The sequence below is a fragment of the Centroberyx gerrardi genome, chromosome 21 (assembly GCF_048128805.1).
Source record: "Centroberyx gerrardi isolate f3 chromosome 21, fCenGer3.hap1.cur.20231027, whole genome shotgun sequence".
In the NCBI taxonomy this organism is placed as follows: domain Eukaryota; kingdom Metazoa; phylum Chordata; class Actinopteri; order Beryciformes; family Berycidae; genus Centroberyx; species Centroberyx gerrardi.
The window spans coordinates 15225559-15249177 of record NC_136017.1 but is presented as its reverse complement, the minus strand read 5'-3'; the positions used below and the strand labels follow the sequence as shown (position 1 = coordinate 15249177).

General features: G+C 40.7%; 1 protein-coding gene across 2 annotated transcripts; it reads right to left on the bottom strand.

Annotated features, from left to right (window-relative positions):
- Positions 1 to 4315: 4315 nt before the first annotated feature.
- txndc16 (thioredoxin domain containing 16) lies at positions 4316 to 22558 on the bottom strand. Of its 2 annotated transcripts, XM_078291144.1 has the most exons (20): positions 22402 to 22558; positions 21696 to 21778; positions 21403 to 21476; positions 19556 to 19630; positions 19151 to 19272; positions 18656 to 18746; positions 18286 to 18454; positions 17298 to 17467; positions 16704 to 16764; positions 16445 to 16586; positions 16059 to 16205; positions 15672 to 15731; positions 15164 to 15368; positions 14384 to 14520; positions 12580 to 12664; positions 12221 to 12362; positions 11326 to 11513; positions 10978 to 11168; positions 6838 to 7104; positions 4316 to 6603 (listed from the first exon to the last, which is right to left on the bottom strand). In XM_078291144.1, exons 1-19 carry the CDS (start codon positions 22556 to 22558, stop codon positions 6854 to 6856), a joined length of 2550 nt encoding a protein of 849 aa, XP_078147270.1. In that variant the 3' UTR covers positions 4316 to 6603; positions 6838 to 6853. The 2 variants fall into 2 exon arrangements, with proteins under 2 accessions (XP_078147270.1, XP_071782536.2); XM_071926435.2 differs by having other exon boundaries at positions 4316 to 7104.
- Between the last annotated feature and the right edge of the window lie 1061 nt (positions 22559 to 23619).

Here is a 23619-nt window from a genome sequence, read left to right as displayed (position 1 = left end):
GAAGAAGAAGAAGAAGAAGAAGAAGAAGAAGAACCATGAAACCAGCAGTATTAAAGGAACTTTTTATTCTGTTATTATAACAGATCAGAGGGTTGTTATAGTCATTATGGTTCCATATAGAACCACATCCCAAACCAATTAACCCTTGAAGAATCCTTTTTCCAGTTAGGTTGGCTAGGTGTCGCCCACCTACAGTAGAAGACACTGCCTACTAAATATATTATATAATAATATTGACTGCACTAATATTACTCGAGTTATTAGTATATTTCCATGTCTCTTTATGCAGAAATGGAGGTAAAAAGCATGGTTTTAGGAATCAGATCTTGTGTGTATGTGTGTGTGTGTGTGAGAATACAGATTGAGAGGCTTCCAAAGGGAGTTTGTTTGGTGTAATTATGGTGGAAACCTTGATTAGCAGAATCTTATAGACTGTATTCCCCCCCCCCCCACACACACACACACACAGTCTCCCGTTCCAACAGTATTCCCATCATCATTCCATATTTCTGCTACCCTGGTCCCTGATGACTGGGATCATTTATCTACGTCACTCACTCACACACACACACACACACACACACACACATACACCCATTAGGCTAATGAAACACAAGAGAGACATACAGAGGCTCAAGCATGTGAGTGCACACTCTCGATTACATGGACATACACACACTTACGCAACCACCACACACACACACACACACACACACACACACACACGCCCATGAGAAAGTCCTGTAAGTGCTCATCATAAGAGCATGATGTCATCTCATTTCTGTACAGACAGAAGATGGATTTGTTTTCAGACACAGCGAAGCCAGTCAGTCATTTCCCAAAGACAAACCGATTGGTTTTCTACAGGCGACCGCAAGTGTGACGACCTCCTGTCTACGCTGTGTGTGTGTGTGTGTGTGTGTCTCTGTCTCCTCACACACACTTACATGGCTTCATCTGTGTGCCATTATGCCATGTGTGTGTAACTGTGATTGCGTACATCGGCCGTGTGATCAGGGCAGATTGCTGTGGTTTGTGTTTCGACTCGCTGTGTTTCCACTAGCTGAACAAATGCTTGGAACCAATGGCTGTGCTTGTTGTTGCTATGTAACTGTAACTGTAATTTACTTAGGTATGTTTTGACTGAAGTGTTACAGTTAGCATTGCATCAGAAGCTGGCCAGTTTACAAGTGATGAGTGAAGGAAACAAGGAAGTAGAGCTGAACAATTAATCAAAAAAAGTCGCAAATATGAACTTCTGCAATTTCCAAATCGCAGAAAAATTGGACTAAACAAGGTATTTTAGTGTTATTTTAGTGTGAATCAAGTAGAATATTGGTGAAAACCTTTCATCAGACTCAAACTCAGTAAATCCTGTATACGAATATCTACTTTTTTTTTTCAACAAAATCACAATTTTAAAGATCTAAAAAATTTATGACAAGAAAAACTTGATATGAATCGCAGTTTAAACCGCAATTGCAATATTCTGCCAAATAATCGCAATTACATATTTTTTGTCTATATATCGTTCAGCCATACAAGGAAGGGAAAGTTAGTTAATGTAATCAGATCCAAACCCATGGCCTTGACCTGTTTCGATTTAGAGTACTATAAACAAAGTATGATTGGTGAAGAAAAGTGTGATGTCACCACTAAAACGTCCCTAAATTGTTGCGTTGATCCATGCTGTACTTTGTTCATGCACTTTATTTAGAAATGTTTTTTTTTAATTAAAAGAACCTAATCTGAACTCTCTCCTTGTCATTTTTGGATTGCATGGGAAAGATCGTTAAGTGAACATATTCACTTGTTTTTAAGTAACTCGTTCATTTAAGTATATCATAAATGAGACACTTTTTACTTTTTTCTAGTAATTTGACTTCTGCTCATGTAAAATTGCAGCAAAGTAACAGTTCTGTGGACTCACAGCTTGAGGCGTCCGGCCTGGGTATGTGTGTGTGTGTGTGTGTGTGTGTGTGTGTGTGTGTGTGATGTCCCGCAGACATAAATCGAATCACATACATGGCCTGTGTATGCTAATATCATCACTCACCCAGTCTCAAATCTAGTTAAATACTTACTTAATGCTTTACGTAGAATCATCTCCCTGTTGATAGATTATGTTGACTCAGGTTTTTCCAGGATGGGGCAAATAGGATTATTTTGTGTGTGTGTGTGTGTGTGTGTGTGACGCCAGGGATCAAACAGGCACACACCACACACTTTTTATCATATCAAAGAAAGGTACACAGCCACAGAACATTTCCATTTTTAACCTTGTGTGGTCCAGATCTGATCTATTTTAATGTTGGTTTTAGTTGAAAAGCTTTAATATCTAAGAGACACAGGGTAAAAAATCACATTTTCTCATTCCAAAACATCTTTCACAGAATCCACATTACGACAGCTTCTCAGAGGAATGAATGGCTGCCATCCCACTTGCCCACAATTCAGGGTCAAAAATCTAATTCCCTGGTCCAGTTCCAGTCTTACCCATCTTTCCTACAATTGGTGAAAACCAAGAGTGTTGGCATCAGGTGACTGGTCAAGTCCGCCGGTAAAACTCATGATGTGGCCAGTACACACACAAGCATGGACTGAAGGAGAAAACATCAAACTTACTGCAAGAAAAATGTAGAAAAGCAGTTTAAAAACAGGCTAAAATAGAATGTTTTAATATAATGTTTCTTTTACATTTCTCTCTAATACAGAAAACTCTCACATTTACAATGTCCGGTCGTACATTCTGTTCCCTGTAGCCTGAGGAATAGCAAGCTACTGGGGTACACACACACACACACACACACACACACACACACTCTGTCAGTGCCTGCACCTTACCCATGAATAGTCAATCACCAGTATTTGCCAGAAAATTCTCAAAACGCTCACAAAATAAATACTAAATTATTCATCATAATGAGATTTCCAGCTTTAAAGCTGCACTAGGCACGATTTCTTATGTAAAAAGAAATACACTTTTATCAAAATCTCAAAGTAGGGCTGTAATAGATCTTTACAACAGCTGCTGTAGATTCACACTACTTGCCCAAATTATTATTATTCAGGTATATAAATATAAAACTTAGTGAAGTCACCTTATAGGATTTCTGGGCTTTGAAGTGTTTAAAATTCAAACAGTTACCTCGCTGCCATTTAGGGCCGCCAGTGTGTGAAATTGCCCTGGCGCAGCTTTAATTTGTCAGCACTAATCAATCAGCTGCAACTACACAACTCTTTTTCACACTTATCTGGCTCGCTCTCTATCTGATAGAAGGGCAGCGGATGGCAGTTATCTGGTTTCTCAAGCCAGCGCTGGCACTCTGACACACAGCTGACACATCAGCTGAGATCAGATCATCTTTTAAGACGACGTCTCTTCTGGGAAAAACTGTTTTTAAATCAAGTAACATTTTGTCAGGCAGGGAAAAACTTTCTTCAACCCAAACATTCAGAGATCCAAACAGAAACAGAGGAGTGAGATCCAAGCTGTCAGGGTCGAGACACAACACACACCGATTAGCTTGGCCTCGGCTTCTAATCATGTGTTTCCAGTCAGCTGTACTTCAGCTTTGACACTAATCGGCTTAAACAGCACAGTGACTGAACCTTGATATGAGGAAATCCACCCTAAAACACAATTCACGTCTTGGGACTACTTTGGTTTTCTCTCACTTTCTCTTCTTCTTGTTTCTGCATTGCATTTCTGACTAAAAAAGTGTTTGAGATTCCTTTAAAAAGTCGATCAATTTAGTTTCGATTATCATTTTAGGATGGAATTGTTTTTTTAAAGAGATACTTTAATGACTTATGATTTGATATTTCTTCACCACGCACTTGTCAAACTGGTTTGCGTAACTTGCAATTCTCTCTCTCAGGAAAGGTGTGTTAGTTCGCAGTAACTGTGACCCATGCAGTATTGAAGTCAGGGCTCACAAGAAGAAATCCTTAAAGCATCTTAATGTTCTCAGTTGAATTGTACTGAAATAAGGGAAATCATCTCACCAGTTGCAGGTTTTTCTCACTTGTTTCACATCAAGTAAGATTTTGCAGTTAATGTTTTTCCATGATATGACCCATGACAGTTCAGTCTGCATGGTTTAAAGATGTAAATTCTACTTTAAACTTTGTAACTGATTTTAACAGTGGAGAACACTGAATCCATTCTGATTTATAGGGAGCATCCAACCTAAAACAGACTTCAGATGCTATTCCTACACTGATTTAAGGTGGATCTTCTGTTTCAACACACACTGTTTCGACACAAACTGACTGACACCAACAACGAGAGATAACAGAGAGTCCACAGTGATTAAAGCCTCAACCGAACATTTATTTGGCCATATACTGTACATTTTAAATATATTCACATAGATGCTTGAAGAGGTTTGACTTGGAATTGACTTTACATGGACAAATAGTTGTTTTTTACAACATTCATAGCTCACCTCAAAATACATTATTGCATTGTATTATTCTCAATATGATCAACATGTACTCTCTGTTTGTCTTTTCCATATCCCATTTTCTGCTGTTGTGATGACTTTTTCCCCCCCACTGGGATCATTAAAGTTTCATCCAACACAAACAATGGAAACCAACCTTTTACAGCATCAGAACACATGTAAAACTTGTTGTATTAATCGACTGAGCTTTTGATACAAGTATCAAAAGCTCAGTCGATTAATTGAAGAGTGAAATTAATGATCAAAACATAGACAAAGTCAAAATACAGCAATTTCATGTGGGGCTTAAAAGGCAAAATCCACCCTAAACCTACAATCTGGGACACTTCAGTCTAGATTTGGTTTAGGATGGAAGTTCCCTTTTAACTTTGACACTAATGGATTCAAACCACAGGATCCACATCTGATACTGTGACACTAATTAAAATGGACCAATCCAGTAAACCAAGTCCACATCTTTTGTTCTGTGCCGCAAAACAGCCAGGAAAAATGACACAGCGATCCCATGATGCCGCTGTCATTCCGGGATGGGAAATGGAATGATGGGGGAAAATACAGCGTCAGAATCATTTCCAAGACATATCCTGGGCATTGTTGGTCAAATGCACAAGGATGTACTCAAAATCAGAAGTCTCCCGTCATTGTAATTTGCATGCTGAGTCGTGATTTCACAGGACCAATCAAAAGTTTTCCACGTCTTTTTATCATTTCCCCGATGTTTTGTGTGACTGGAAATCTAGTCTACAAATTTCTAGTTTTTTTTCAGGATGTGAAATAGAAACGCTGGTATCCCTGTTGTTTGATTAACAAATACTACTTTTTTTTATTTTTTTTATTACGCATTTCATAAGCAATTGTTGAATAAACCACAAAGGGGGCATAAATCTAATGCATAAGTAGCTATTTCTGTTTTCCATTACCGATTATATATTTGCCAGACATCCCATCTCATACACCACTCAAGTCTCCTTTAAAGGGACATTAAGGCCTCTTTGATCTTTATCGACCTCTACTAGCAACCAGGAGGAATTGCAACAACACTGAAAGAACTTTTCTCCTCCTCGTTTAATCATGTTCATTTAGATTCTTAATTTTTCAGCAACGTTTTGTTTTTAACTCAATTGCCCACTTTTGGGACAAATACAGTGTTTTGTTGTGTATTAGGCCAAACTGGTTGTGCATCTTTCTCAATTATACTCTATGTACGTATATGGCAATAATGTAGCATTCAGTGTATTTATTGAGTTTGTTCTTGTGCTTTTGAATTGAAGTTTGAAAAAAGTCCTTTTTTGGTATGGAAGCCAAATGTATGCAACTTTATATGGGTGCAGTTTATTTTATACACACTAAAATATAACATTGCAGATTACCTAACTACGACTGCAGAATACTATTTAACCATATTTTGAGGAAAGAGCTTATGATCAAGTTTCAGCTGTTATTGTAAATGACTTCATAGTTTCCTTGAAAGGCGAATAAACCACAAAAGCCCAGCGTGGGTGTGCTGTCAGCTGATCAGGTAAACACAGACTCCACTGGGAATCAGTCACAAGACGGCAGCAGTGACGAACCGCCAAATGAAACTGATCAAACAGCTGACCGACAGTCAGTCTCTGTAAACATCTCTGGGAAAACATGTGTGTGTGTGTGTAATGTCACATTAACAGCAGGAGACAGATTATAAATACAATTGATACAAAAATATATTCATCAGTATAAAAAGATTTAAAAAACAGCTTCACAGTAGTGACAAGTCACTCATTTTTCTCCTCTCTCCGTCTTCCCCGTCTGCCCTAGAGCCACAGATAGAGCTGACTGGAAATATGTAAAAGTTCCCTTGATAGACCGGTTAAACCGACATATGTTTTGTTGATATATTGGGCTGATAATGCCCTTTAATCAAAAATGGGAAACATCAAAGTATCAGCCAGTCACTGCTGTCGACCTCTGATATGATGCAGGCTGATTACATATTTATTGTAGAACTATGGGAAGCCCTCAACCTGAACTGATTCTAATGAGACATTTTGATCAGATTCCACCCACGTATGCATAAAGATGTTTATTATTATCATTACTATTTTAGTTTTAGTGTCTCATGATGGCCTGGATGCTGTTTCAGGGGCTTTTCTACCTGGAGAAGACACAAAAATTCAGGGGGAAACACTGAATAACTGTCTTTTTTGGAATGAAAATACTGAATATCAACTCAAAATATCGGCTATCAGCAATTTCAATCTAAAAATGTTGGTATCCAAAAAACATATATCGGTCAAAGTCTAATCAGGACAACACAACAAAGCAGGGAATATATTGTTGGAAGGTAGGAGAAGAAGAATCTCCATTACAACAACCAAACTCCTCTGACCTGAACCCCCCTTCTTTCACAGCTCAGAGTGCAGCGGAGGAGTGGAAGGGCTGGAGGAGGAATCCCTCTGCGCTCGTCTGTCGCCTCCCTCCATACCTCCGCCCCTGCTCCTCCTCCTCTCCTCTTCCTCCTCGTCCTCCTCCTCGCCTTTCTTCTCCTTGGACTTTGGCGTCCGCTGCTGGGCGTAGCCGGGTACTTCCTGGTCCATGACGGACAGGAAGTCGTAGAACGGGACTACGGGAGTCCAACGATCCTCATCCATCATTCCTGCCAACACAGAGAGAGATCTGTGATTATGATGTCAAATTAGATACAGGATTAGACCGATATATCAGGCTGAAATTGGCCTTTTAACAAAAATCTGATATGGTCCACCTCCAATATGATGGGTAGTTTTTTGCAGTTTTTTGATTACATATGTATTATATAGAAATTATCAATATTACACTGGCTGTCTATGGGAAGACCTTAACCTGAATTGATTCTAATGCGACATTTTGAGCGGATTCTACACAAGTTTGCATGAATACATGTTATAATCATTATTGCTGGGTTTCAATGGAGAGTTTTAGTGTCCCATGATGGTATAAAGGCTGTTTTAGAGGCTTTTCCACCCTGACAACCATACAATTTTTGCATGAAAATGGCAAAATTGAAAGATACTGAATTTTGGCACAAATATCGGCTATCGATTCAATCTAAAAATATCTGTATCGGCCTTCAAAAGCCCATATCAGTCGAACCCTAGTTTCATGACCTGGCTTGACAAGTAAAATCCAATCTAACTGGCAAAAGCATAAACATAAATGATCCTTGGTATTCTTGGCCATCTATCTAAGGGTTGTGACATTAAAATCACAGAGGGTCCAGTAGCTCCCAATGCTTCCTGGAAAACTCAAAAGCAGTGAATGTTCAAAAGTTACACTTCCAGCCAGTGAGTAGAGTTTGGGCTGATATTGCTTGGCAACAAAACATAGTCCCAAGAAGTAAACACTGAACAACTGGAGGCTTAAAGAAGTTCTAGACCCCTCAGAGCTGCAAGGCTCTGGTTTCTCCACGGAGAATGTATGGAATGTGCTGGATGACAATAATTCATTGGTTGTCGTGTCTCAGATAGATGGAGACGAGTCAGAATGAGACCAGTTATCTAGGCCTTCACCCGTACAAACTACAGGGTTCAAAGGTCAAGGGTTAATGACTCCAGATAATTGAGTTTTAAAGCCAGAGATTACCTGACAACCATCACTATCATCACCATCATTTAAAGACCTGTTTACGGTCATTACACATGTAGACCCATAACTAAAGGCCTCTTGCACATACCTTTCACATCTCTTAGACAAGCAAAGCTGAGCTGGACTCTGTCACTGTTGTCCAAATAGCTAGTGGTAGAGTAAGAGCACCATTGCATAATAATGTAAAATGGGTGACATATCCCTTTAACCTCTATACGCTGGGAGAAGTTGGTACAGACATTATCAGATAGTTCCATTCCTCTATAAATGTCCATAGTGGGAAACTTCCACCATTACATGTTCCTAGATAGCTGTAAAATCGATTTTATAATCGGTTTTACAGTACTTTGCCACACTTGTTTTCCACATGAAGTCGTTAAAATCTTCCTATGCTCACAAATGAAAGTAGCTGACGGCCTGCTCCATACATTAGTGTTGTTCCTAATCTATTTCACCTCCTGAGATCCGCTAACTGCCTCGCCCCTTATCATTTAGGCTGGTAAATGTTAATCATCATTCACTTAATTTATTCTTCTCCTTCCAACATCTGAGAAGGAGTGGATTTCAACATGCTCCTCAGTTAGTCCTGTACTTTCTGTCTCTCTCTAGTTTGATCCCTTAGACTCAAATTCTCTGAGGTCTCGCAAACATTTACATTTTAGGTATTCAGCCTTATCCAGAGCAACTTACAATCAGTGCAACAGTAGAAAAAGCTGCAATTCCTAAGTCAACAAAAATGACAAGCAACCAAAAATAAGAGTGCAAAGGCCAGGGTCTTACTGCCATTACAACACTCCTGTGATCACAGAGCAATCATGTAAGAGGGAGACCCCAGTTTAACCTGGCACGAAAATACGATCTGTATCTGGATGAGGAGACATGGTGTAAATGCACGCAACACGCATTGTGATGGAATGTGATGGGATCAGCCAGAGTCAGCCAGGTGGAATCCAATCTGTACAATCTGTGTGTTTCTCTGAGGAGAAACAACATCGCTGCCAGTCGAAACGTCATAGTGCACACAAAAAAGTGATATGTTGTTAATTTTGAATGTGGAGTTTTTGCACACCACCTGCTCTCTAGTGGACTATACTACATTTCATACTGCCCATATATGAGTCACAGTATACTTTGGCGGAAGTCAGGAGTTTAAGATTGCAAGTTTTGTGACATTATTTGAATAAAGTAATTACAAAAACTAGAAATAACCGCCTTGCAGTTGTATGCCTCCGCCAATAAACTTTGTTTTATCATTGCAAGGACAGTCTTTATTTATTGAACATATATAATTAATGTGATTATTAGGTCAACTTAAAGGATTTTGGTGTCTGCCAAAGTAAGTGACAACACTTCCACCGTTTTTGTAGAATGACCCAAGATCGTTTTCTCAGCTACAGTGGCAAAACATTATGATGTCACAGTGAAGTTGACCTTTGAACTTTTGGATATAAAATGTCATCACTTCATCATATTATCCTATTAGACATTTGTATGAAATTTTGTCATAATTAGCGTATGAATTCTTGAGTTATGGCCAAAAACGTCTTTTGTGAGGTCACAGTGACCTTGACCTTTGACCTTTGACCACCAAATTCAAATCAGTTCATCCTTGAGTCCAAGTGGACGTTTGTGCCAAATTTGAAGAAATTCCCTCAAGGCATTCCCGAGATATCGCGTTCACGAGAATGGGACGGACATGAGGTCACAGTGACCTTGACCTTTGACCTTTGACCACCAAAATCTAATCAGTTCATCCTTGAGTCCAAGTGGACGTTTGTGCCAAATTTGAAGAAATTCCCTCAAGGCATTCCTGAGATATCGCGTTCACGAGAATGGGACGGACGGACGGACGGACGGACGGACAACCCGAGAACAATATGCCTCTGGCCACGGCTGTCGCCGGTGCGGAGGCATAAAAAAACACCAAGAGATGACGAAGATAAGGGGAACTACTAAGGGCATGATCGGATTGTTCATGATCCGGATAGCACATCCAGTGCTAGGAAAAAGGAAGAAGAAGAGCTGTGGAGACAGAAAGAAGGGATTTCATTTTATTTTTAGAAAGCAATTAAGAGTGAGTAATGGAGGGAAAGGATGTATTCTGGAGAAGGTGACGTGACGTACTTCTTGAAAAGCTGAATTTTCAAGCCGGTGACGATAGACGAGGAGTGACTCTGCTGCTCTGACTGGAGAGGGAAGGTCATTCCACCACTGGGAATCCATTAGGACATTTTTGTCCGGTCCCTTGGGTGGCTTCTTCAGAACCACAGGTTGGAAACCCAGCTTTAGCTCAGAGCCATTAGGCCAGACCATAATACCTTATTTAGCATGTATAGTAGTTGCATGTTTGCTGGTATACTGGTTTTGCTGGTATATTGGCTGGGCAGCATCATCTAGTTCCTAATCCTCCATGTACCATAATCCATGGGCCTTATCCTAATTGGGATTCATGTTTTATTCTTTTTTTCTGGCTTCTGAATGGTTTTTATAACTATGTGTTCTCAGTTTTGTCTCAATTGTTATGCTATTATAAATATTGGTGATTGCATACTATTGTATATTACATGTTTTCAAACCAAATAATATGGTTTGATTGTATAAACTGTTTGCTGGTTTTCTGATAAACAGTCATGCCAATAATTAATTATTGAATTGCAACTGAATTGTGAGAAGAGTGACAAAGAAAAAGACAAAGAGAAAGACACAGAGGGCCCTATTTTAAGTTTTTTGGCATGGAAATGATCAAATTTAAAGATATTGTGAATGTTAGCACAAAATATTATCAGCAGCTTCAGTAAAAAATATCAGTATTGGGCGTCAATTTTGCACTCTTCTTTCTCCACTCTCCTCTATTGTATTCTATTGCAGTGTATTCTCTTAATTCTACTACTCCCTCCTTCCTTACCTGCGGGTGGTTCGCTTCCGTCTTCAATCCTCTGGACCCACTGCAGGACGGAGCGCACCACTATGGGGGCGTTGGGGGGGTAGTGGTAGATCTCCCCTCCGGACGGCAGGTGGGTGAGGACCAGAGCGGGGAGGGGGGGCAGAGAGCCCAGGTACGACTCCAGGACAGAGATACCAGCTGGAGTACGGCCACTGCAAATACACAGCATCAAAATACTGTTGACAGCAATCTATTCATCCATCAATGGATAGGAGAATAAAAGAAAATAAGGAAAATATAAATGTTAAATGAAAAAGTTTGAATGGATGGATGGGCAAATTGAATGATGTATTGATTGGTGGGACATACAGGTGGATCCAGCAGGCCAGGTATCTCTCCGTCCGCCTCCCCCCCGCCTCCACCGCTCCCCTCATCTCCTCCACCACCGCCTCGTTCTCCCTTCTCCCCCTCTCGTCCTCCTCCTCGCCCACGAAGAGGAGGAGGAGGGCTTTGCCCGTGGAGAGGAAGGACGGCAGGTTGTCCACTGTCAGCTCGGGCTGGAGGGGTGGAGAGAGAGAGAGAGAGAGAGAGAGAGAGAGAGAGAGAAAGAGAGAGAGAGAGAGAAGGAGGGGGAAGAAAGGTGGAAAAGTGCAAAAATTACCCACTGATCTACACAGCATTACAAATAAATCTGGATGCAAATTCATCAAGAGAAAAAGTGTAAAAAGAAGTAATAAAGAGAAAACAAAACAAAACACTAAAAAAAGGAGAGCTGAACTTCTTCTTAAGCAACATCTGCATTCAAGACTGCTGGATCTGCGTCAGTCCATTGCGTTTGTTTACTGTAGCAAATGTGGACTCAATTTTCTATAAGAACAGATTAATTTGGCCTTGGATGCAGTGAGGAAGCCCGGCCCAGACTCACTGCAAACGCCCATATGGTGCTTGTTATGTGTGACATACTGTGAACCGATTCCATATTGGCTATAACGAACTTCCAAGAAGTTACACCCCCCTGACATTTATACTGCTGTTATCCAGAATGAGATTTAAATGCAGGCAGTACTCCAGATGATGGAATTAAGGGACCTTGACATTGAATTTTAGCTATTTAAGTTTAGTTATTACTCTTTGCCAGACAATTGTGGAGAAAAAGTTTCAATATTGGCACTTCAGCTGACAAACAAATATACAAGACACACACACAAACTAAGGCAGGAAGACACACACACACACACACACACACACACACATACAGACTTACCAGTGTGTGAAGCAGTGCAGTGTTAATGCGTGTGAGCAGCTCTTCAGCAGAGGAGGACAGAGGCAGCGGGGAGGGGTGTGTGTGAGTCCTCCAAGATGGGAACACCAGCACTACAGGCAGGTCCACAGTGTGCTCTGTGGCCCTGCACACACACGTACACACCAAAAAATACTTTTGCTACAATGTCTGTTTTGTTATCACTTCCAACCACAAGCACTTGAAGGGCTGTAAGTCATATTTACTACTTCAAACTCAAAAACAGGAGTTTACGAGGAGCACTTGAAGGCAGCGTAAGCCTCTCCAAATGTCAGACAACCTTGAAAATGAAGGAATTACGTGACTGAATTTAGTGTTGTTACCATTTCTCTGCCAGCCTGTCTGTCAGCAAACCGGTCAGCACCTCTCCTCTCAATGACTTGGCTGCTTCAATAAACACTGCAACACCTGGAAAGACACAGAGAAACATATCACTCATTATAACTTCATATCATTTCATTGGCGCTAGTAAGGCCAATGGTTTGGGGCTCGAGGAGAAGGCCAACAAGCCATCAATTAAAGGAGGTAAATATAATTAGAACCATTATTTCCACTGGTTTGTAGATAAAATTGGCCTTGGAAAAGTCATGGAGGGACATTTTGAAATCTGAGATATTTAAATGCTAAAATTCATTGATCGGCTTGGCCTTTCCAGTGCAACTCGCTTATTATAACTTCATATAAATTCATAAATCTACTTTCCAGTACCATGCTCTAGGCCAGGCCTATTCAATTGGTGGCCCGCGGGCCACATCCGGCCCAGAAGCAACCCCCGAGTGGTCTGAGCTTGAATTAAATAGGCAGAAACAGAAACTCCTGCAGGTTAAACTGGACTAACGAAACACTTTTGGGGCTGACTGACTCTAACAGACTCACTATAAACAGACTTTAAGACACTCGCTAGCCTAGCAACATTAAGGCTACAAACAACCCATAATGCAACACTCCGTGTAGGAGTCGGTTTTACACCGGTACTTTATCCATTCAAAAAGAATATCTGATGTTGTGAACACGTTTGTCTAGTCCTCGAATATAAGACGACCCCCACTTTTTCTGAAAATATGTCTCTGTCAACCCTGGAACGTAGAATTGACAATGAAAACTGTCGGTTTAACCCTGCCTGGACTGTTTCTGCACTTCGTGATATGCCTGGGTCAGATGTGACCAAAAATATTTTTTTTTATTTCAAAAGTGAAACAATAAACATTGTTTTGTGTGTGTGTGTGTGTGTGGGAGAGGGAGGGAGGGAGATACTGGTAGAGAGAGATAGAGTGTGTTATTGGTTACTGTTATTGCCACTTGTTATGATTATGTGCATTGATAGCTCTTTGTTATTCTGTTCCTGCACTTTGTGATGTGCCTGGGTCAGATATGTGACCAAAAATATTTTTTTTATTTCAAAAGTGAAACAATAAACATTGCCATTTTTTTACTACAATCATTTGCATTTGTTTAAAATTTGTCATTACCAAAAGCTAAAAAAAGGTTTTAAATAGGCTGCTGAAAATGTCTGTCCCATCTACATTTCCTGGTTTTAAAATCTGGCCCAATTGAATTTGTAATTGAATAGCCCTGCTCTAGGCCATTAGTTTGCCTGTACATCCACACAGGCACACACTTAGACACTTAAATTGGAATATATCCACTGCATATTTTATGGATTTTCCAGTGTTACATTGCTGATTGTGATTTGCAGCAGGTGACGATTATTCTGCAACAGATTACATGTCTTACATTTTGAAAGCCATCTTTCCCACCCTGCAGTCCTCATGCTCAGCGAGGGCGGCAGCCAGGAACACACACCATGGCCTGGCTGGAAAATGTCCCTTATCTGATATATCTGACAAATCCAATAAGGATGTTTTTTACCTTAGAAAATAGCCCTCACATTTGGCTCTAAGAAGTCTGAGACAGGACACACTTGTGGCCTTAGTTCTCCATTTTTAATACACTGTCATAAATGAAAAGCCTTTTGTTTTCACCTTGATTTTGCTGGTTGTTATATCAAAATGAAAGAGAATAAAATAGGTTTTGATTTCAAGTCTCAAGACAATAAAAACTAAGAAAATGAGAGGTATATATGTCAGGCCAACACACACACACACACACAGAGTTCCAACCTCCTACCTGGGTGTGTGTGCGTCTTAAACAGCCCCAGTACTCTGTCAGGCCTGTAGCCCGCTAGATCAGGGAGGGGCACTTCTTGCAGAAATGATGCCACTTCCTCTTGGGCGGACAGCAGCACAGGGGACGCTGGACGACTCCTGGATAGAGAACAGACAAATAAGCATACACATGTAACAAAACATAGAAGCCACACACTCATCCCCAGGCATCTACATATTACACAAATGAATGCCTCACAATACAAACGCCTGGTGGGCATTGTGCACATTATGGCTTTGGCTATTCTTTCCATACATATTATAATAGACTAAAATGAACCTTTGTTTATGGAGCACTTATCAAAACAGTGCTTTACACGCTAAATAAAAATGTGAGCAATACACAAAAGAATGTGAACAATAAATAAATATTACAGTACAGAAACTGCTGTGTGAGACAGCTATACAGGGAAACACAGTAGTCTGATTCCTACAGTTTGAAGATAAATTAGTAGAGAGAAGGCCAAGATAATTTTAGATTCTCCTACTGTGTGTGAAGAGTACAGCAATAAAACAGCAATGTCCTCAGATCTGTGTGCTCTTATCATCATTTCCTTTGGATTCTGATAGGATGATGTTTTATCTTTTTTTAAATCCCATGATATGAATATGATGTTTGTGTCCAATTCTGCTGTTTGTTGTTATTTTCATCGCCTGTTTTTATGTCTTTGGTGCTGCTGTCATTTCATTATATTACTTTACTTGAACCAATTCACAGCTTCGTTGAGTGAGTAAAACTCACAGCGTGATGAAGCGATGCAGCGCCTCACTACCCAGCATTCCGCTGTAGCGCTGGGCCGACTCCTGGGGGCGGAGCAGCAGGACGCTGGGGAAAGCCGCGATTGGCTGGAATGGCGTCGGATGGGAGCCGATTGGCTGAGTGGCGCAGAGGTCTGTCCATTCTCCACAGTCGACCGCGCCCATCTGCACGTCCACAACCTCAGAGTCTGAAGAGATTCAATAATTAATCTGTCAATCCATTAAAGAACAAAGTTGACTATCTATCTATCTATTATCCAATATGTTGGGAATTACTGATTACTGACTTATATCTTTCAGAAATGATTTAAACAATGACATTGATGCTGCCAGCCTAAGTCATGATTTCGTATAATGAATAACTGGATAATTATAGTAACGCATTGAATAACAACTAATGGAATATCTTCCAAGCATGGAGGTGAGAAACTTCCCAGCCGCCTTGAACGCACCATGAGAAGAGACAAGTGTATCTGCCCTCTCATCTTTACCTGCCAGTCGCTCTGCTACTTCAATGAAGGAACTGAGAAAAGCCATGGAAACAGCGTCCCCTGGTGGTGAAAAGAGACACTACAATGAATCCCATATACATTCATTTGAACTTTTAAATCATGATCATATATGGGTAAGCTGAGAAAAGCCAGTGAAATGGCTTCAGAATAGGACTGTGCACTTTAATGACAGTATTCATATTCTTAATTAATAAAGAAATAGACACCATTTCCACCAGATATATAAATTTCACTGCAGACAGAACATGAACTGTATCTAGAGTGTATTGAGACAAAACTCACAATACAGACACAATAAACCCAAGAAGAATAAGACTCAAGACTGGATATTTTCAAGTTACTCTACAAAGAGTTGAGGTGACTTACATTTGAGGTAGAACAGCGCCACCGTGAGGCTGTTTTGTGCTACTGCGGTGTGGAAGTTGTCAGCGGTGAGCTGGGTAATTGAGTCCAGGTCCAGAAACTGGCCTCGATTTCTGTAGACGGACTCCCCGACTTCATCGTCCAAGATGTCTGGAGAGAGACACACATACACACAAATACATACAGATGTACTGGCATGAGAAAATATATTTATACATGCACACAAACAGTGGTAAACACTCAAGACTCTGCTGTCCGCTTTGTCTTTTCCCTTTCTTTTCTGTCACTCTCACTCTCTCTCTTTCTCCACATCTTCTCTTCCTCCTCCTCCTCCTGTCTGATCACTTTCTCTCCTTCGCTCTTATTCTCTCTCTGTTTTTCCGCCTTACCAAGTGTGGACCAGTTCTCCTCCTCCTCCTCTTCTTCTTCCTCTCCTTCCTCTTCCCCCTCCTCCTCCTCTCTCTCTTGGTTTGTGAAGAGCTCCATGACCTCCTCAAGGTTGGTCAAGGTCACATATTTCACCTCTGACCCCTGGGAATAAACACACACACACACACACAGGGGTAAAACACACACACAGGTAAAACTAGTAATGGGAATAGTACGTATTATAATCTATAGTATGTACTGTATATTTGAGCTCCATACCTGTCCTGGCAGCCTGTAAGCAGCGTTATATTCCTCAGGGGTTTTCACTGCTGGACTCTCCCTAGTAACATACATGTGCACACACACACACACACACAAACACACACACACACACACACACACACACACACACACACACACACACACACACACACACACACGCAGCGATAAAGGTAGATTTAGATTAGATGAAACTGGGTGCAGCAGTAAAGAATAGGCAAGAAAAAAAACAACAGAATATAAATAAGAATAGAGCAAATGTTGGTATTAAACATGACATAACCAACAATTTAAACACTTGAAACATATTAAGTAAAAATCTCTGCATGAGAAAACATGAAAAAAGATCTGAATTTGCAGCATGCATGATGTGTATGCAAAATAACAGCTGAGAACAAAGAAATAAAAAAAATAGGTACAAAATATATGAAAAACATATGAGAATATAGAGATATAGAGATACATGCAATAGAAATGTCTCATGTCTAAAGCAAGAAAATAGGAAATTAATAAGAGGTAGTCAAATTAATATCATTAATCAATTATTTGATAAGAAAAATGGACAAAAGTACACTACTGATCATGTTTCCCTACCTGTGCACCAGCAGCAGTAGGGCGAGGCCCCGGAGCCTCCAGGCCAGAGCGGTGGCCGTGTCCAGGTCCAGGTGCTCGGTGCCGGGCCGCGAGAACAGGAAGAGCTGGGGGGTCTGGAGGTGGGGGGGCTGGGGCGGCTGCACCGACGACGGGTCTTCATACACCTCGGACTGTAGCGGTGGGATAGAGTATACAGTGGTTAGAAATAATATTCACCCCCTCCTTGACTTTTTCCTGCTGCAAAATGAGTTCAAAATACATTCTTTTGGGGGTTTTGGGTCTACAATCTTTTCTGTCAAAGTGGAGCAGCAAGTATACTGTATAATTCCAATAACAGAAAATTCTAGTTTGCAAAAGTGTTCACCCCCTTTACCCACTTGGGCTATACTGTCTCACTGGCAAAAACATTTCATAAGACATATTATTCATTCTTCATCTTTACAGGATAGTAAGACATTTTGTATACATGTATGTATTTTTTTAATTGCTCTAATTGTACCTTTCTTACTAGGAAGACGTGTCATTAAGGTGTATTGTCCCTTTAATACATCTTAATGGGAACTTATGGTGTAGGGTGTTGGCTACTCTTTCACTATTATGGGTGGAATTTCATTTCAGTCCGTCCAAAAGAGAAAATAAACTATCACCCCCCCTTCATCATATATAAAAGTACAGAGGGTGAACTACTGCACTTTCTCTTCTCTAATTTTACTAGGGAAGTCAATGTAGAAATGAGACAGAAAAAAACACTCTTATCAGCCACTGTACACACGGGGTTAGAGGCTTGTGACTGGGGCGACTTCAGTATTACACACTGCTGATGCTGGGAACTGAACCAGCAGCGCTTCAACTATTGCCTACTGTTAGTGTTTGAGTGATTAAGAAATTGAACACTGCCAAATAAAACATATTAAACAAAGACATTGGGGGGTTAATCAGTCTATCTGTCTATTTACACATTCCAACGTCCGCCCCTCGGTCTATTTACCACTAGCGGAGCCTCCATGAGCTGCAGGAAGGAGTAGAGGCCGAGGGTGGACAGGGGTTTCCTCATGGGGGTCAGAGGGCAGCGGTCAGACGGCATCGGGGTCATGAACCCCCGCTGAACCCTGCAGTGGAGGAACCACACGCCGGACGAGCGAGAGGACGGACTGACACTGAGAGAGAGAGAGAGAGAGAGAGAGAGAGAGAGAGAGAGAGAGAGGGGGTTTATTAAGATCATGAACTCTCTATGACCCTGCAACCACAAAGCTAACAAACCAGAGAATGGATTAACAGTCTTAGAGGAACGACAAAAGCAACAGTACTAACCACAATACAAAGAAAAGTAGGATAGAATAGAATAGAATAGAACCTACCCTAAGTGTTCCAGAATGGGCCCTCCAGTTGTAAGGATGAACTGGTACTTGGCTCCATACACAAACACTGTCTCCATCAGCGACCTGTGCTCTAAGCAATGCAATCAGTGCAGACAATATGATTAATTAATCAACTGACCCATCAGACAAACTCGTCTCCATCAGCAGCCAACGCTCCAGACAGTAACATGAATGACAGACAATCTACACTGTCTGACTGATCAATGGAATCTGTCAATCAGTGAATTCGAAAGAAACAAGGAAAGGAAGGAAGGAAGGAAGAAAGAAAGAAAGAAAGATACACTTAAACTAATTGATTTCCAATTGTTAACAAACAGCCCCAAGTAACCCAGCAAACCAATCAATAAGTCTTTACTTGACCAATATGACATCAAAAAATGCCTTTTCCTCTCCATCTGTTACTTCCCTTCCTCCCTCCATCTCTCTCTGTCCTCCATCCCTCCCTCCTCGCTCGCCCTCCTCAGCCCTCCGTACCTTGTGTCCCCAGCATCTGGACGTATCCCAGCACCATGTCCGTCTTCCCCCTGGCTGTCCTCTCCAAGGCCTGGAGGTCTGCGTCCGACTGGACGTACCTCACCTCATCGAACAGAATGGCACTGAAAGAGAGAGTATTTTAGTTGCTCATATTTCATGCTTTCTAAGATGAAAACATAGACATTCACTTGCTGATATTCTGATGCACCAAGTAATGGCCATGCAACCATGAGAGAGACTTCTACATGGCCTTATACGTCATTATAGGACATTTCTGGGAGGTTGTGGTGGACAGATTCCAAGTAAATGTAATTCAGGTGATGTGATTTTCCCACCCTGGCTTTTCCACCCTGCCCAGGATAAAATTCCAGAGGACACAGTGGATACTTGGGAGTGTTTACTTACAACAGGACGTGGGAGACTATGGCGTTGACATCAAACACGGTGTCCACGTCAAAACTCTTCAAAACCTCACCACTCCTGAGACAGGAAAGAAGGGAGGGGGAGGGGGAGAAAGAGAGAGAGAGAGAGAGAGAGAGAGAGAGAGAGAGAGAGATCTGAATCACACTCTAAATTAATTATCTAAATTATTACATTCCCCATTTTGATGTATGCCAAAATCAAAATCTGTTATTGTCCAAAAATCAGCAGCTACTGTACTGCCATCTTCACAGCAGATCTCACAAGCAGAGAGATAAAAGCAGAGAGATAAAACAGTTTTATCTCTATGGTTCAGAGATCCTGAATGGAACTTGATGGTGGCATCGTTCTGAGGTAAGTTGTTTGATCGATGCATGGACAACACTGTAATCTCAGCTCAATAGTTTCCACTGGACAAGATATACACACTTGATCAGGTCAACAATACCAAATCTCACTACTACTACTACTGCCACTACTACAGCTGACTTGCCTGTCTGTAATCAAGGCTTTTGATCAGTCAATAGAGCTTTACCTGTAGATATAAGACTTTGTTCTGTACGTGGCAAGTTAAAAGCTAAGTAATGTAGGCTAGGGGAAAGCTATTTACTGCATTAACAGTAATTACTAAAATCTATCTATCTATCTATCTATGACCGACTTCTAGAAAGATTTCCCATTTGACAGAAGTGAGACTGAACAACTCTTTGAATTTAAAATGATGCAAAAAGATGTGGATGCTGGATTCTGTGTTACCATGATGATGAACACAGGTTGCTATAATGAATGATTTATTAAATGATTGGCCTAAGTCAGCCTCATAAGTCATTGGCTCTGTCCAAACATTTGCTCAACAGAACAAATACACAGCGTAGCACATGACAAGATCTGAACTCATGACAGTTGTAAGTCAATACAGGATCCAATAAAGGCATGAATATCTTTCTCCTAGTTCTGAAGATTTATGTAACAGACTGGAATCCTCTTTGTCCAATACTGTAATGAATCTCATCTATTTAGACAATGTCAGTGTAGAGTGTGGAAAGGTTTGAAGCATCATGTGGCCCAAATGTGCATCATTTATATAATGTTTTGGATTGGTACAACACAGTTTTGGTCAATTTTGACCTTTCAAAATGACAAGAATGTTCAAACATGTGGCTGAAAGAATACCATAAGACCTGCCAATGCCTGGCAGATCACTTAAAGGAATAGTTCACCCAAAAATGAAAATCCTGTCATCATCTACTCACCCTCATGCCAAATGAAACACAGGTGAAATTTGTTAGTCCATATAACACACAGGGAACCACAAGAGTCAATTTTGGAGCCATACCGCGTTTTATGATTCCACAATAAAACATGGCAGCATGTAGCTTTGTTAATATTTAAATTTAGAATTACATCTTGCACTAGTGACAAAGTAAAAAAAAAAAAAGACTTTTTGAAGTATAGGACAATGGTTGACCCTCTTATCAACCAACAACAAAGATAACATTTTAAATGAGCTACAGGAAATCTACAAATTTCTAACAAACCAAGATTCAGCTGACTTTACAGTCATTTTTACCCCACGTCCCAGTTAGCCTGCATTATATGTTTGGTACCAAAAGAATCCATAATAACTCTAGTTTCATTTGGTTCCTCAATTGCCACTTTAGCCTCAACATAGCACTCTCCTCGGGTTGTTAAATTAATGTGACAACCACTGGGTGCAATGAGGAGGAAGTATATGAAACTCCCTAATATTCTCTCAGGCTGTTGGGGTATTTCTACTTTGACTACCCAGTATTGAGTACTCAGTATATATACAGTATGTCTATTCAATGTACCTGAAAAGATAGGCTTTCTTCATTAACTTCTCTCCTGTGCAGAACTTGGCCACCAGCTCTCTACTGCAGTTTACCTGCAGAGACGAATCAACAGATAATGAGTGTCACCTCACTAATTTGTATCTAGTCATTCAGTTATCCACTCATTTATTCATCCATCCACTACTCATTCACAGGCAATTCATCCATTCCTGTATTCTTACCTTCCTTCATTCTTTCATCCCATCCTTCTTTCTTTCATCTTCTTCATTTACCCATTCATCTCTCCATCCACTAACATACAGTTTAGTTACCTTGGCGACAGATATCCCATAATCGTGCAGAGCCTCGGCAGACTTCTCCAGCTGGGCTAAGAAGAGAGAGATGGTGGGAGAGACTGGAGAGAGAGGGGGGGAGACAGAGAGAAATACTGTTATCACTGCTCAGCAGGTTAAAGGACAATTGGGAGTTTTTGCTTGTTTTCCAGTGCTTTTATCACGTTATGAAATATTTGCTATTTTTCCTTCGTCTTAGTTGTTTTTCAAAGTAAATATTTTTTAGATAAATGACTCCCGGTAAAGAAGAGGGCTTCGATTTTATGGCGTAATTGTTTAAAATCAAGTTTTATTTTTCGGTTTTATTTTATGGACTATAGCTGGTGGAAGCGTCTTGCTCTGGTTTGTCTGTTGGCTTGAATAGGTTTTGATTGACAGAAGGCAGGTCCGAACGTAACCGCAGTTTGGAATTAGATGGGAGTGAATGAGCCTGAGAGGTTTGGCATAACTGACTTTATCATATACTGTAAACGCTACACATGATCTTACATCTTACATCTTACATGATCATTCTATGGCCAAAGAACTGCATTGAGGCCCTGACCTTTGAACTGCTAATTTTTAGTGCTTCTAATTCTTGGTGATGTACAAATTGAAGCTTCTTCTACTGTTGAAGAACTGTAAGTCACTCTAAATGAGCTAAATGTCACAGATGTAAATGGAAATGTCCCTCTGAGCAGCTTACCTTGATGCCCAAAGTAGACAAAGACCGCCTTCCCAGAATTCAATTTCTCCCTGAAGCCCTCGGCTGTGTATTCAATTAGGTTCGATGTGTTTGCCGTCACCGTGCATCGTCCTGGGCTCGCCCACAGCAGTAAAACAGCGATGCACATCCACTTCATGGTGAAGAATTGTGTCTTTGCTTGAAGACAGAGATGCTGCTGTGCTCTCTGTGGAGAAAACATCTTTGCTATTAAACTGGGAGATGCAGAAGTATGCTCAGGGCGAAACAAAAACAGCAGGGAGTCCGGAGGAAAAGCTCTACTAGAAATGAATGGAAGTGTTACATCTTCAAATGACTGAATTCCAGTTCTCTGTGCAGAAAGGTTTGTTATTAGATGTACAGGTGCTATTTGGATCATAGGAAAGCAGTAGCATTTAGTGTATAGTTAGTGTACTTTGTAGGTAAAAATCTGTACTTTTACTGTACTTTTAGGGGAATTTTTTTAAATGTGCCCAAAATCTTGCTGATTTCCATTCTAAAATATATACCCGAGTGTGTTTTCTTTATTTTTTTTTTTTAGCAAGCTTCTCTCTTACATGACCATATTTCTGTACAAGTAACAGTTAGCATTGTCCCATTACTCCAATGCAAGACAAATGTAACTGAAGTGGCCTAACTGTAGAAACAGTATCCTCTTTCTACCTCTGCATTAGCTAGGTCAGTATCTCCTGAAGTGAGGTCCGGAGACCCCCAGGGGTCCTTGAGAGGGTTCCAGGAGGTCCCCCTGCAAAATGAGGATTGGTATAAGTTCACTATTTCATTTGGGGAAAGGAGAACGAGGGAGAATGGTATAGGACCGTGTCTGTGGCCTAATGTTCATCTATTTGTAGGACCTTGACATGAAAGTGTTTGGGAACCCCTGAGCTAAGAGCAACAAGCGAGAAAAAAGATGCTAGTGTTACCTGGGTGAGTCGAGGTAGGATTCAACTTCTCTCTCTACACTTTTTATATGGCGCTGTCTCTGCAGGTGCAACTAACGTTAACAACTCTAGTTAAACTAGTCGCAAATGATGGAGAGACAGGCAGAAAACATGAATCTTCAATGTGAAGTAAATGGCAGCTGTGTATCCTAAAGTCTAAACTCCTGAAGAAAGTCCAAACACTAGCGTTGTACGTTACTTTATGTAGGTAGTTATAACGTTACATTACGTTTAGTAACAGCATGAGTTAGCTTTTTAG

Excerpts from the sequence above, each read along its gene's own strand:
- txndc16 (XM_071926435.2), bottom strand. The coding sequence starts at position 22,558 with ATGAAGTGGATGTGCATCGCTGTTTTACTGCTGTGGGCGAGCCCAGGA. Across the intron at positions 21,779-22,401 it reads TGTCTACTTTGGGCATCAAG|TCTCTCCCACCATCTCTCTC; the intron begins GTAAGCTGCTCA and ends CTCTCTCTCCAG. Across the intron at positions 19,631-21,402 it reads AAGAAAGCCTATCTTTTCAG|GAGTGGTGAGGTTTTGAAGA; the intron begins GTACATTGAATA and ends TTCCTGTCTCAG.